This window comes from Xenopus laevis, chromosome 5S (genome assembly GCF_017654675.1).
Source record: "Xenopus laevis strain J_2021 chromosome 5S, Xenopus_laevis_v10.1, whole genome shotgun sequence".
In the NCBI taxonomy this organism is placed as follows: Eukaryota; Metazoa; Chordata; class Amphibia; order Anura; family Pipidae; genus Xenopus; species Xenopus laevis.
Genome location: NC_054380.1, coordinates 84974614 through 84989223, shown reverse-complemented (window position 1 = coordinate 84989223; position 14610 = coordinate 84974614). Strand labels below are relative to the sequence as shown.

General features: G+C 37.0%; 1 protein-coding gene across 1 annotated transcript in view; it reads left to right on the top strand.

The window, feature by feature from the left end:
• LOC108717439 (M-protein, striated muscle) overlaps positions 1 to 14610 on the top strand; it is a 146592-nt gene that overhangs the window by 112276 nt on the left and 19706 nt on the right. The window contains exons 23-30 of the mRNA XM_018264690.2: positions 3462 to 3568; positions 4100 to 4144; positions 4574 to 4710; positions 5666 to 5810; positions 6363 to 6422; positions 8701 to 8768; positions 10127 to 10240; positions 11130 to 11217. Coding sequence (XP_018120179.1) covers positions 3462 to 3568; positions 4100 to 4144; positions 4574 to 4710; positions 5666 to 5810; positions 6363 to 6422; positions 8701 to 8768; positions 10127 to 10240; positions 11130 to 11217 — 764 coding nt within the window. The remainder of the gene's footprint in view (positions 1 to 3461; positions 3569 to 4099; positions 4145 to 4573; positions 4711 to 5665; positions 5811 to 6362; positions 6423 to 8700; positions 8769 to 10126; positions 10241 to 11129; positions 11218 to 14610) is intronic.

Here is a 14610-nt window from a genome sequence, read left to right as displayed (position 1 = left end):
AATCGAACGATTCGAACTAAAAATCTTTCGACTATTCGACCATTCGATAGTCGAAGTACTATCTCTTTAAAAAAAACTTCGACCACCTACTTCGCCATCTAAAACCTACCGAGCATCAATGTTAGCCTATGGGGATCGAAGGAAAATCGTTCGATCGATGGATTAAAATCCTTTGAATCGAAATAATAGTGCTAAATCCTTCGACTTCGATATTTGAAGTCGAAGGATTTAACTTCGTCGGTCGAATATAGAGGGCTAACCCTCGATATTTGTCCCTAAGTAAATGTGCCCCTGAGTAAATACCCATGGAATAAGTACATAATTACAAAAAAGCCAGGAGGGGACATGATCTGATAATCAATAGGGTTATTGGACAGTGTGACCAATTGAACAATATTCAGTGATTCACTAACATTTACTAGCTAGTACTACATACTACTTACTCTCGTATCTGACTTTCTGTCCAATTATTTGTTTTCTTTTTACAAAATTGACTTAGAATTAGACTAGGACATTTATCTACCTTACATTCTATTTTTTATTTAAATTAAGAACAAGAAAGATATACAGAAAAGCTTAGTTAACCTGGGATACAAACTGAGTTTCTCAAATACATGTCGTAAAGATTAACTTATATTACATCTAATGGTACTGCACTTTTAAAGGAGAAGGAAAGGTTAAAACTAAGTAAGCCTTATCAGAAAGGTCCATCTAAATATACCAGTAAACCCCCAAAGTAATGTTGCTCTGAGTCCCCTGTCAAAAGAAATACTGCATTTCTTTCCTTCTATTGTGTACACATGGGCTTCTGTCCTGCCTTCAGCTTAAACCTCATTGCCCTGGGCAAGAGCATGCTCAGTTTGCTCCTCTCCCCCCACCCCTCCCTTCTCTACTGTAATCTGAGCCCAGAGCAGGGAGAGACTCAGGCAGGAAGTGATGTCACACCACATTAATACTGCAGCTCCTATTCTAAACAAACAGAGAGTTTCTAGAGCTTTTTACTCAGGTATGGTAAAACATTCTACAGAATAAATATAGCATTCTAGCTTGCCTCCGTAGCTTTCCTTCTCCTTTAAGGACTGTAAAAATAATAGAATTTTAGACTAGCTTATACATATTCAAAAAAAGCTTGTTCCTTTAATATGTGTTTCTCAAATAGTTTGGTCTTATTTAAATTGTATTGAAGAAAGGATACACTTTACATGATAAGGTTATCAATGACACATATAAAATATTAAGGATCAGCCTATTTATAAAATGAACTGTAAACTGCACATATGAAAGATATGAGTCAAACATGTCATGGCAATTCTACAAGGTTTTATAGTAATTAAATCCTACACAAGAGAGTGGATATTATAGGAGGGCTGGATGCTCTTTTTAAGAAAAAGGGACAGCTATGGGTCAGTGAGTTAAGAATTCAATTGGCTACATTTAGAAAGGCTGAGATTAAGGGGCAAATTTACTAAAGGGCAAAGTTGCTAATGCTGGAGAAAATTCGCTGGCGGAACTTCGCTAGTGAAGGCGATAGACTCTGGCGCAACTTCGCACTCTAACGCTAGGTGAATTTTCGATCTGGCGAAAGAGTGTTACTACGCAAATTCACTAAGTGTTTGATTTTACTGACCGTTACTTCTATCTCCAGACTTGCCTTTGCCACCTCAGACCAGGCGAAGTGCAATGGAGTAGATAGGACTTACTTGAAATTTTGTTGAAAATTTTTCCAAGTCCCAAAAAACGCTAGCGTCTTTTCCTTTTTACAGAGTGATAGGCTGAAAAAGATCAAAATGTTTTTTTGGGGTACCCTCCTTCCCCCCTACATTTGATAACATAGCATGGCACCTAAACTATACTGTGGGCACATGTGTAGGGCATTATAACAACTCTATATAATTTTATTAAGGTTCCCTGGCTTTGGGTAGTGCAATGTATTTGCTGCAGCATATACAGCCATTGTACTTTAACTGCACGCGGTATGCAAATGAGCAAACGCTAGCGTAACTTTGAACTGCTGATCGTATTATCGATAGCGCAACTTCACAAGCATTCGGTACCCTGTGCTCAACTTCGGATCTTCGTGAATTAGCGCTGTCCAGGTGAATTTACGCCTGGCGAAGTGTTGCGTTGTGCGCGAAGCCAGCGGTGGCAATTTTTCACAGGTAATTAAATTTGCCCCTAAGTGTAGACGTACAGTAGGGAGTAATGGAAAAAAATAATTATTAAGATTTGTACTATAGTATATACTGTATCCTGCTTCCTCTATTTAGTATGGCTGTCAGTTTTAAAAATGCCTGGTTCATATAAATATATTTCAAACAGTACCACATGATATTTCAGGTATATTTAATAAGAGTTAAGAGGACACTAAAAATGGAGTAAAGCCATTCACTTTATTGCATTTCAGGCTAGGGACATTATCCCAGTGTTTATTTACTGCAGTAAAAGTACTTGGATCAAAATCGATGGTCATCTATAAATGGAGTAAGGACTGGAATGATATCATGATTCTCTTGTGGGATCATCACTCTGGCTTCATTTGTATCTAACAACTGAGATGACTAAGGGGACAAATAGTCAATAATTTGTCTCACACTATCTAAATCCTAAATCTAGTTAGGGTTTTTTTTTTCCGATTTTTCCACTTCTTAGTAGAGCAACTGACAGCTTCTACACTGATATTGTGCAACTATATAGCTACATTTTCAGTGGGGCAATTGTGCTTCATATGGCTCAGGTCAGGGATTTATAACATGGCACCTAAAAATGGCTTCCTGTGCTGTTTAGGGTGGGTCTACAAAATTATAATGAAGCAAAACTTGCTACTATAGTATAAAACAGTAATTGACATGATGTGCATAGTTGTGATTCAACTCAAGTTAAAAGTCAAAGCTGCGTGAAAACGTTGTACCTTAAATAAAACATTAAGGGGGTTATTTATTAATGCACAATTTTGTTGCGGTGTCCGTTTTGATGCCAGAAACCCGAAAAAGTTGTTTTTTTTGCGATTTATTATGTCCCGAAGCTATTCCAAGTCCGAATTTAAAAATACACCATCTAAAACCTGCTGAATTTATGTAAAAGTCAATGAAACATGTCCCCTTAACCATTTGAAAATGTTTTAACCCTCACAAAATGTTTAGAGTTTTCTGGTTTTCCCACAGCAACTCAAATTTGTTGTAGTTTTCGGGTGGCAAACGTGAAAAATTTGTTGTTTTTGACAATCAAAAAAAGTCAAGTTTTTACCCGATCTGATTTTTTCTAATTTCTAATTTGGTCTGACTTATTTTTATTTAAAAAATCAGGAAATTTAAATTTTGATAAATAACCCCCTAAAACTCTAGCTAATTAATTTGGAGCTTAATTGGAACTTTATAAAACACTGTATTTCGTTTTTTAAAAAGGTCTGTATATTAATGAATATTTTGTATTGCTTATATTTCCTCATCTATTTTTGTGTTTAGCTCCAGATTATACTTTAAAAACCCAGACAAAGATGACTTGGGAACATATTCAGTTTCAGTTAGTGATACAGATGGCATTTCATCAAGATTTGTTATGGAGTCAGATGGTAAGAATATTTCATTTTTCACCAGTATGACACAAACAGAAAATTCACCACAAGGGAAATTACTTGTTTTTATTAGGAAAGCATGGGACTTGATATGAAGGATTGAGTATACTTTGGATACTTTAAGGAGGAAGCAGAGTTTAGAGAAATAAAAAGTTGTTTGCATGGATCAAAAAAGAAAAATGCTTATAAAGGAATAACAGTACTTTTTAATTATAGAAAATGTATTTTAAATGTGTAAAGATTCATTTAATCAGCTATTGCCTCCTAGTTGTGCATGTTAATAGGAAATGAAATATGTATTTGTGAGTATTAATGACTTAGCATACAAGCAGCTAGGCCATTGCAGAAAATAATGGGAGACTGTTTTTTATTGCTGATGAAAAATTAAATCCTTTATCACTATGTAATATATAGTTGCCTTTGAGAGGTTTTCTTAGCTTGCTTATATATATATATGCTGTGCCTTAGGGGTTTCTAGAAAAATATGGCAAATGCTCAGAAATTCCATTTCTGTCTTTATTTCTTCAGAACTTGAACGCCTGATGGCTCTAAGCCATGAAATCAGAAATCCCAGTAAGTATAATGCATAATACTTCCCGGTGCTGCTAAGATGTATGTCATTCTTTGACAGGTAAAGTTAGAAAAAGACAAAAAAATAAACTGCTGGATGTCTCAGATTTAATATAATACCATGTAAAAACGAATCTAAGCCTGCAGGTAGGCTTAGAGAGAAAGGGTCAAACAACATGGGTATACAGATGTGATGCAGGTTCATCCTTGTGTTCCATTCACATTGCAAGCCTGGAAAGAAAATGGTCCATAACTCTGGAAAAGTGAAATAAGTCCTCAGTACTTCATTTGTATATTTTTGTATATTTTTACTTTTACATTTGTTGTGTTTATTGTTTGCAAAACGTAAAAATAAAAAAGCCAGAAAAAATGAAAGGATTAATAAATGACCCATCTGATATCAGTTCCAACAACAACTTTTTTGTGTTATAGCTATACCTCTGAAGACAGAATTAACATATGAGATATTGGAAAGAGGCAAGGTTCGTTTCTGGATTGAAGCTCCAAGTTTGTCTGCTGAAACAAACTATAGATTTGTTGTGAATGACATGGAAGTTAAAGACAGTGAGGTACGTACCTCTTTAAATGGTAACAATTTTCATTTAAAATGTAAAAAGTATAAATTACAGATGTAGCAGGTGGTGTTGCACTTTTCTCTCAAACTAAACTGCAAATATGGGATTCCAAATTTAGATTTGGCAGCTTGTTTTGGAAACAAAACCTTATTAATGTGTATTTTCCTGACTGAGAAAGTACATTCTGCCAAGACTGTATTATGATTTGTTAATGACCCATTCTGGCCCATGCATTACCCTTCACATGGCACAATAGAAAAATAATTATATATAAAACTCCCATAATACCTGCTGCATCTGCAGTGTATGCAGAAAGAGTAATATTACAAAATAGTGTAAACAAATGATTTAGATAGTGGCATGAATCCAAAAGCAAAATAAATAGACAAAAAGAAGAAATTAGCAATCTAGTGGTAATTAGTGTCAAATCTTCCAGAAAGAGAAGAGCAAATCGATTGGGATCCCTAATACATTTTTAAATTGATTTCACTCATATAGTTTGGACTGTTTTAAGACACACTGAGATAATAATATCTGAAACATTAAATCACATTTACAGACATTTATAGCACGTAAACATTCAGAGGAAGCAGTGTTGTCCCTGGCCCTGGTCTATGTGGAAAATAATAAGCATTGTATTGTTGAACGATAAAATTATTTGTAAGGTATTTAATGGGAAAGACAACAGTTCTAGCTGTAGTTTTGCATTAGTAATTCTTATGTTCAGTATATTTAATTTGAATAGCTAATAACCTTATTAATCTTGCAAGGAAGAACAATGTCTTCCCTAAGGAACTTAACATATTTGAATAGTGCTTCCTATAAATCACTTGAAATGCATGAACTGTCTGGGCTATCCAATACAGTAATCTCATGTGACACATAGTCAACATACTGTAAAACGAATGTTACCCTTTTGAACATTTAAATCAGCAATTCTGGTTTACAGAGCCACAAGATTAAATTTGATAAATCCGCTGGTGTCATTGAGATGGTGATGGATACGTTTACAGTTGAAAATGAGGGCACTTATACTGTTCAGATTCAAGATGGAAAAGCAAAGAACCAGTCTTCATTAATTCTTATTGATGATGGTAAGTGATAATTAAATTAAAAGACGTGCCCTTTTGTAGATTATGCTAATTCCTCAGCATGATAACTATAGTTTCTTCTTTTGGCCATTTGTTCATCATGTTCTAATAAGGTTTTCTGTCCCCCAGCCTTCAAAGTAAAATTAAATAGGTTGCAATGTAAATGTTAAAGGCTGTCGGTGGTGTTTCTATTTATTTGCTACAGTATATTTCAGTAAAATGTGACCAATAGAAATTATAAACATTTAAAATCAATTTTGAGATGTTTGGCACAATAAGTATCTTGTATCACAATATAAATGAGTACAAAAATATATACTTTTAATGAAGAAGCTCTAAAACACACAATTTCATTAACAAGTTGTAGAACATCTACTTAGTATAATATATTGTAACAATAACATTCCTAGTTAGGGAAATAACATTAGAAACAGAAGACTCAGTGACTGTTGGGGGTTTAAAAGTATAAAGGGCCCAGTGGGAGCAACTGCTTGTTAGAATATATGCAAAGTAAATTTTCTTTGTAACATTTTATTTGTTCTTTTTTCTTAATAGCGTTCAAAGCACTGCTGGCCGAAGCTGAGTTCCAGAGGAAAGAATATATCAGAAAACAAGGTAAAGAAAATGCCTCAAAGTCAACTGTACTCATAAAATAGCTTATTAAAATACTTAGAATGTGTCTCACTAATTGCCTAGTACTGTCCACCATGCAATTAAATCTACATCAGATGATGATTGTAAAGTACAATAAGTGTAAGTTTGATTCATCCAAGTTTGTTCTGAGCATGAAAGTACTTTCACAAACCTTAAACAGATAGATGACTTTATTATTAATGCGGCCCGGCTGATGTCAATCATAAACAATGGATGCAAATACATTGCTTCTTTGGTTATTAGAGGAATTTATCATTTAAAATGGAATTTAAACACGCCATTGCACTTACAAGTAAAGTGTGCAAACTGAGCCTATTCATTTTGATGAAGTATAACAGTATCCTAATAGCCCTGATACAAGTGTTTGATGAGGCACACATCCCACTTATATTAAACATCTTAAGATGTTTAGTTTCAGATGGCTTAATGGAATATAATCAGTCTTAGACTTTTCAATTGTCATTTCAATCAATTGATCATCCTGATGTTATGCCATGCAAATTCCTGAACTTGTTCTTAGGAACAGATTCTCTTATGTCATATTTGGTCTAATAGCTCGCTGCATGCTGCAGAAACTTCTTTCCTGTACATCTTCACTTTCTGGTACATCTGCTCTGAAAATCCCAAAATGAAGATTTTAAAAGCCACGATAAAAAGTCATTTTGCCAAGGTGCCTTGGCAAAAGCTTTTCAAAACATATCCTTTGCTAATTGCTTCAGGCCCTACTATATACTGTAGCATTTAAAAAGAAATGGATTGCTGACATTTTCACTCAACTTTAAAAGGCAGGCCCACAGCTGCAAAAATGCAATATAAAGGTTGGTTATAGTATCTGCATGGGTTACATAGGTTACCTCGGGATGATATTTTCTAAATTAATTGAAAATACGACAACGTAAGCTTTCAGCCACTTATCGATTCTGACTAGATTTCACGTCTTAGCATATGCTGCTTTTTAAACGATTTCTGTAATTAGTGGCCATTGGCTTATCAGTGCTACAGTATGTATGGGTACCCCACTAACTCAAGGTGCCAGCATCATACTCAGATTACTAATTGAACTTCCCTGCAGGCAAGGTTAAATGTTTGAAAACATGAGGAAAGCCTCAGATCCTTCTTTTTTTACTGACAAACAAGTATATAAATAATACAGAAAGAAATAGTCAGCACTCGGTCTAACTCAGACTGTGGCGTTGACCAGCTGCCGTAGACACCATTTCCCAGAGCTCGGTCTAACCCACATTCTGGAGTTGACCAGCTGTCGTAAATGATAAAAATCCAATATATGTACACAAAGAGTATATTTACCAGCGCTTGATTTGCCTTTAAAAATACTAATTATTATATAATTGTATAATTGTTTTTTAAAGGCAAACTGAGCGCAGGGAAATGTTCTCTTTCTCTAAGTATATAGATAATGTTTGTCTTTTTTGCCTACTTCCGTAATTTGCATCCTTTCTGATCTTATTTATGGTTAACTGCACTCACACTGTGTCTGTCAGTAGTTCTTTACCCATATAAACAACATAGCCACCAATCTAATGATTTTATACAGGGAACAGGAATCTGTGACATCTAATACTGCTTCAGATTGTAATAAATGGCACATCATCCTTTGTAATCCACAAACAACTATTTGGAGAGCACTAGTGATGGGCGAATTTGCGCCGTTTCGCTTCGCCGAAAAATTTGCGAATTTCGCGAAACGGCGAAAAATTCGTGAAATCGAGCCGGCGTCTCGTTTTCGACGCCGGCGCCCGTTTTTGACGCCAGCGCCTGTTTTTCTGGCACCGGCGCCCGTTTTTGGCGCCGGCGCCTGTTTTTGGCGCCGGCGTCCGTTTTTTCGGAAAAATTTTTTTTGACGCCGGCGAATTTTTGACGCGAATTTTCGCGGGCGTTTTGCGAATTTATTCGCTGGCGGCGAATCGCGCAAATTCGCCGCGAATTCGCGCCTGCCGAATAAATTCGCCCATCACTAGAGAGCACTTCCTCTTTAAGCCCTTTGCTTGATCTGTAATGTAATGGAAGTTGTAAACGTTATCATATTAATGAGTCAATAAAGGTATCTATCACTTTTTTACTATGTATTACTTTTTTTTACATAGTGCCACATTTTTGCTTCCCACACATCTTTATTTCTTAAAGCTAACTATGTTTTAGTGTCACACCTACAGTATTTCTATACCAGTATTAGTTGCAATCGATGAAAACGATGACATGTATATTTCCATTCATGTAGGTCCACATTTTCAGGAATATTTATACTGGGAAATTTCAGAGGAATGTGAAGTATTACTGGTGTGCAAGGTCAGTACTTTTATTACATTTCCTTGGAGGGATTTGTAATGGGCAATTTGTTGCCATTTAGAAGGCAAATTGAAGCTGATTTGTTGCTTTTTGAAAGTTAATTCAAATTTGACTCACACCAGTTATTCCTACAAACACTGGTGATTTGTAGATCTTAAAACAGGAAATTTTGATCGAATTTGGTTCGGAGTTTTTCCCAAAAAAACATTTATTTTTCAATTGACTCCAAATAGGTTCTAGGATGTCCCCCATAGGCTAAAAAAGTAATTCGGCAGGTTTTAGATGGCGAATGGTCAAAGTCATATTTTTAAAGAGAAAGTACATGATAAATTTCGATATTCGAATTTTTGAATTTTTTTCAAATCCGAATGGATTTATTCCCTAGTCAAAGTACACAAAAATAGCTTGAAAATCTAAATGTTTTTCATTTGAAAATTGACCTCGACCTTTTATAAATCTGCCCCTTAATGTCTCTGAAAAACCCTGAAAATGGTATAGTGTTCTATTTCTGCTAATTAGAGTTTGCTGTTGCTATTGCACTTTATGAAGAATCTACAGGTTTATGTCAAGGTTTACATCAAATAACGAAACATGGTAGTAGCTGTTCCAGTACTGTACTGATATTATTCAGTTCTCACTACTGTTCTATTTCTATTCTCACTAAAAGATCAGTTAGTAAAATGGAATACAGAATGCTTCCCTGTAAAGCCACAGGCATGCCTTAGCTCCAGAGCTTCCCAAAAATGTAGACAAATACAAGAGTCCTCTGCACTCAACCCATTAACAATATATTTAAGACAGACATTTTGTGTATACTGCTACTTCCCAAAAATGTGCCAGTGTACATTGCATCTACCTTTATATCTAGTTTATGCTGCAAATCTATTCATTGTGCAAATCATAAATTATATCCCAGTTCGTATGCTACATTTACCAATAATGATGCCCTAAAGATAACATTTTGATGGGCATTGAGTGAAAGCAAATGATGTTGAGTCACATATAAGAAGACAGAACTCAACTGCTGATCAGCAGCACAAATAAACAATCAGCCTGTAATTTAACCCAACAAGACGTTGTGAATTCTGGATATTACAAAAAAATCATGTGAATTAATAAAAAAAAACTATTTTATCAACTGAATTTAAAAAATCTATTATAAAGTGCCCACACTGACCATAGAATTTTGTTTATTGCACTTAATTATTTCTTCAGAGAGATAAACCACATGTTGCTTAGATTACAGTGCTGTAACTTTTTTGTTGTTATATGCAGGTATCTGGCATCACAATCGTAAATGTAACTGCTAATATTATGAACTCTGAGATTAAACATAAATGTATTTTCAATACTTATAGGTTGCAAATTTGAAGAAGGAAACAGTCTTTAAGTGGTACAAAGATGAGGTCCCTGTTGAGCCTGAGGATCAACCTGATTTGCAGAATGGAGTGTGCATATTCAGAATTCCAAGGGTAATATAACAAAGCTAGTTTTATGTGGAAAAATCCAAAAACAATGATTTTGAATTGTGTTTTAAGCATCACATTATTTGATGGTGATGTACAGAAAAGCTGCATAAGCAGAGAAGGCCATTGCATGTTTACAATCAACCCAACGCTAGCTCTGTTGCAAGCACACTGGGAGCCACCTACTGTATGTGCCAAAACTGACATTTTCTATTGGCAGATATTGTGCCTTGCCTGGGGGATCTATAATGATAGCACTGCATTATTTCTTGAGATGTTAATTATGTAATGAATAGTTAAATTTGGAGAAGCTTTACTGTGTTTGACCAGAAATATTATTTAAGTTAAACACTTTTGCAGACAATTTTTGTCTTATAAAGTCAAAAAATGTAATCTCAATGCAGGACTCCAGCTATTAGTCTAAGTCATAATTCCATGCATTCTCAATGGATTGGGTGACCTACAGCTGTTGTAAGGTCACCCATTATGATTAGAAAAAAGGAGGTTCTGACTAAATATTCGGATGTTTTTTTTTTACAGTGAGAGCTGTGAAGATGTGGAATTCTCTCCCTGAATCAGTTGTATTGGCTGATACATTAGATAGCTTTAAGAAGGGGTTGGATGGCTTTTTAGCAAGTGATGGAATAAAGGGTTATGGAAAATAGCTCATAGTACAAGTTGATCCAGGGACTAGTCCCATTGCCATTTTGAAGTCAGGAAGGAATTGTTCCCCCTCTGAGGCAAATTGGAGAGGCTTCAAATGGGGTTTTTAGCCTTCCTCTGGATCAACTAGCAGTTAGGCAGTTTACAATATAGTTCAAAGGTTGAACTTGATGGACGTGTGTCTTTTTTAAACCTAACTTACTATGCTAAACATTTGCTTTTAAACCTGTAGCTGACTAAGAAGGATCAAGCTGAATATAAGGCAACACTGAAAGATGACAGGGGTCAGGATGTGTCAGTTCTTCAACTTTCTGGAAAAAGTAAGCATGTATTTTGAACGCTATTATGTCTTTATCTTGAGCATGCTTTCTTACAGAAGTAAATATACATTTTGGCCATGAAATGATATTGCAGTTCACCCTTCATGGTTAGTATCATTGAAAATACCTCTGCTGTAATTTCTGTGTAGACATTGCCAACAGCACCACAAGGATGTTCATATAATGGATTCTGGAACACAGAGGGTTCCTCAACATTTTACATAAAACTTATAATCATTCTGCAGAAGGATAATATCTCCTTCAAATACAAACTGATGTATTATAATAGGTACATTTAAAACAAGAAAATAAAGAGTAGGAAAAAATGCATCACAGTAGTATGCATGATATCTTTTTTTATTAAAGGAATACTTTTTTTTACAAAACACATCAGTGCTGCTCCAGCAGAATTCTGCACTGGAATCCATTTTTCAAAAGAGTAAACAGATTTTTTTTTATATTCAATTTTGAAATCTGACATGGGGCTAGACATGTTGTCAGTTTCCAGCTCCCCCCCGTCATGTGACTTGGTGTGCTCTGATAAACATAAACTCTTTAAAAGTCACTTTTAGGGTAAGGCCAGATGAGGAGATTTGGGGAGGTTTTGTCGCCTCATGAGGCAACTTTGGACGACTATTGAAAATGCATCGCTGCGTGTGCATTAGCGAGGGCGATTTTGCGCTGTAGCCTTTGGGGAAAAAACGCTGAGGCAGTTCGGGGAGATAGTCGTGCAAAAGACGTGGCGATTAGTCACCAGGCGACAAAACCTCCCCGAATCTCCTCGTCTGGCCTTACCCTTAATAGGGATGTAGCGAACGTCGGAAAAAAAGTTCGCGAACATATTCGCGAACTTGCGCAAAAACGCGAGCGGTTCGCGAACGGTTCGCGAACCCCATAGACTTCAATGGGAAGGCGAACTTTAACATCTAGAAAAGACATTTCTGGCCAGAAAAATGATTTTAAAGTTGTTTAAAGGGTGCAACGACCTGGACAGTGGCATGCCAGAGGGGGATCAAGGGCAAAAATGTATCTGAAAAATCTGCCTGTGTGTGCTTGGAAGAGATAGTGTAGGGGGAGAGCTGTTAGTGATTTCAGGGACAGATGATAGTAAGTTTGCTGGCTAGTAATCTGCTTGATACTGCTCTGTATTGGAGGGACAGAAGTCTGCAGGGATTTGAGGGACATTTTAGCTTAGGTAGCTTTGCTGGCTAGTAATCTGCTGTTCTCTTTAAACAACTGCCATACGTTGACCTTGTAGGCATTGTTTGCCCAGTTTTTTTGGACGCAGCCACTGAAGCACAGTTGCCAGAAAAAATATGCCATATAAAATGCTGAAAATAGTCATTTTTCGCCATACGTTGACCTTGTAGACATTGTTTGCCCAGTTTTTTTGGACGCAGCCACTGAAGCACAGTTGCCAGAAAAATTATGCCATATAAATGCTGAAAATATAAATTTTTTTGGTTGCAGCCACTGAAGCACAGAGGCCAGAAAAATTATGCCATATAAATGCAGAAAATATGCATTTTTTTGGTCGCAGCCACTGAAGCACAGTTGACAGAAAAATTATGCCATATAAATGCTGAAAATATAAACTTTTTTGGTTGCAGCCACTGAAGCACAGAGGCCAGAAAAATTATGCCATATAAATGCAGAAAACATGCATTTTTTTGGTCGCAGCCACTGAAGCACAGTTGACAGAAAAAATTATGCCATATAAATGCTGAAAATATAAATTTTTTTGGTTGCAGCCACTGAAGCACAGAGGCCAGAAAATTATGCCATATAAATGCAGAAAATATGCATTTTTTTGGTCGCAGCCACTGAAGCACAGTTGCCAGAAAAAAATATGCCATATAAATGCTGAAAATAGTCATTTTTTGCCATATACGTTGAGTCAACGTATGGCAAAAAATGACTATTTTCAGCATTTATATGGCATATTTTTTCTGGCCTCTGTGCTTCAGTGGCTGCGGCCAAAAAAACTGGGCAAACAATGCCTACAAGGTCAACGTCGTTGACCTTGTAGGCATTGTTTGCCCAGTTTTTTTTGGCCGCAGCCACTGAAGCACAGAGGCCAGAAAAAATATGCCATATAAATGCTGAAAATAGTCATTTTTTTGGTCGCAGCCACTGAAGCACAGTTGCCAGAAAAAATTATGCCATATAAATGCTGAAAATATAAATTTTTTTGGTTGCAGCCACTGAAGCACAGAGGCCAGAAAAATTATGCCATATAAATGCAGAAAATATGCATTTTTTTGGTTGCAGCCACTGAAGCACAGAGGCCAGAAAAATTATGCCATATAAATGCAGAAAATATGCATTTTTTTGGATGCAGCCACTGAAGCACAGTTGCCAGAAAAAATATGCCATATAAATGCTGAAAATAGTCATTTTTTGCCATACGTTGACCTTGTAGACATTGTTTGCCCAGTTTTTTTGGTTGCAGCCACTGAAGCACAGAGGCCAGAAAAAATTAAACCAGTAGGGTTTGCACCCTAGTTTGTAACGGTGCGGAGGGAGGAGGAGGACGCTAAAGGACAGCTGTGTGTGGAGTCATGAGGCTTGAAGAGAAGGACAGCTGCATAGAAGTCAGAACAAGTCTTCCGGCGTGCAGTAACCCTCCGAGATCCACCCCTCATTCATTTTAATAAAGGTCAGGTAATCGACACTTTTGTGACCTAGGCGAGTTCTCTTCTCAGTTACAATCCCTCCTGCTGCACTGAAGGTCCTTTCTGAGAGCACACTTGAGGCTGGGCAAGACAAGAGGTTCATGGCAAATTGTGACAGCTCTGGCCACAGATCAAGCCTGCGCACCCAGTAGTCCAGGGGTTCATCGCTCCTCAGAGTGTCGATATCTGCAGTTAATGCCAGGTAGTCCGCTACCTGCCGGTCGAGGCGTTCTTTGAGGGTGGATCCAGAAGGGTTGTGGCGCTGCCTTGGACAGAAAAACATTTGCATGTCTGACGTTACAGACTGGCCAAAGGGCTTTGTCCTTGCAGGTGTGCTCGTGGCAGGATTACTGGCACCTCTGCCCCTGGAATGTTGATGAGTTCCTGAAGTGACATCACCCTTAAAAGCATTGTACAACATGTTTTGCAGGCTGGTTTGTAAATGCCGCATCTTTTCGGACTTGTGGTATGTTGGTAACATTTCTGACACTTTATGCTTGTACCGAGGGTCTAGTAGCGTTGCGACCCAGTACAGGTCCTTCTCCTTAAGCCTCTTGATACGGGGTCCTTCAACAGGCATGACAGCATGAAAGACCCCATTCTCACAAGGTTGGATGCAGAGCTATCCATCTCCGCTTCCTCATTATCAAGGACTGCATCATCCACGGTCTCCTCCCCCCAGCCACGTACAAGACCAGGGGTCCCCAAAAGGTCACCA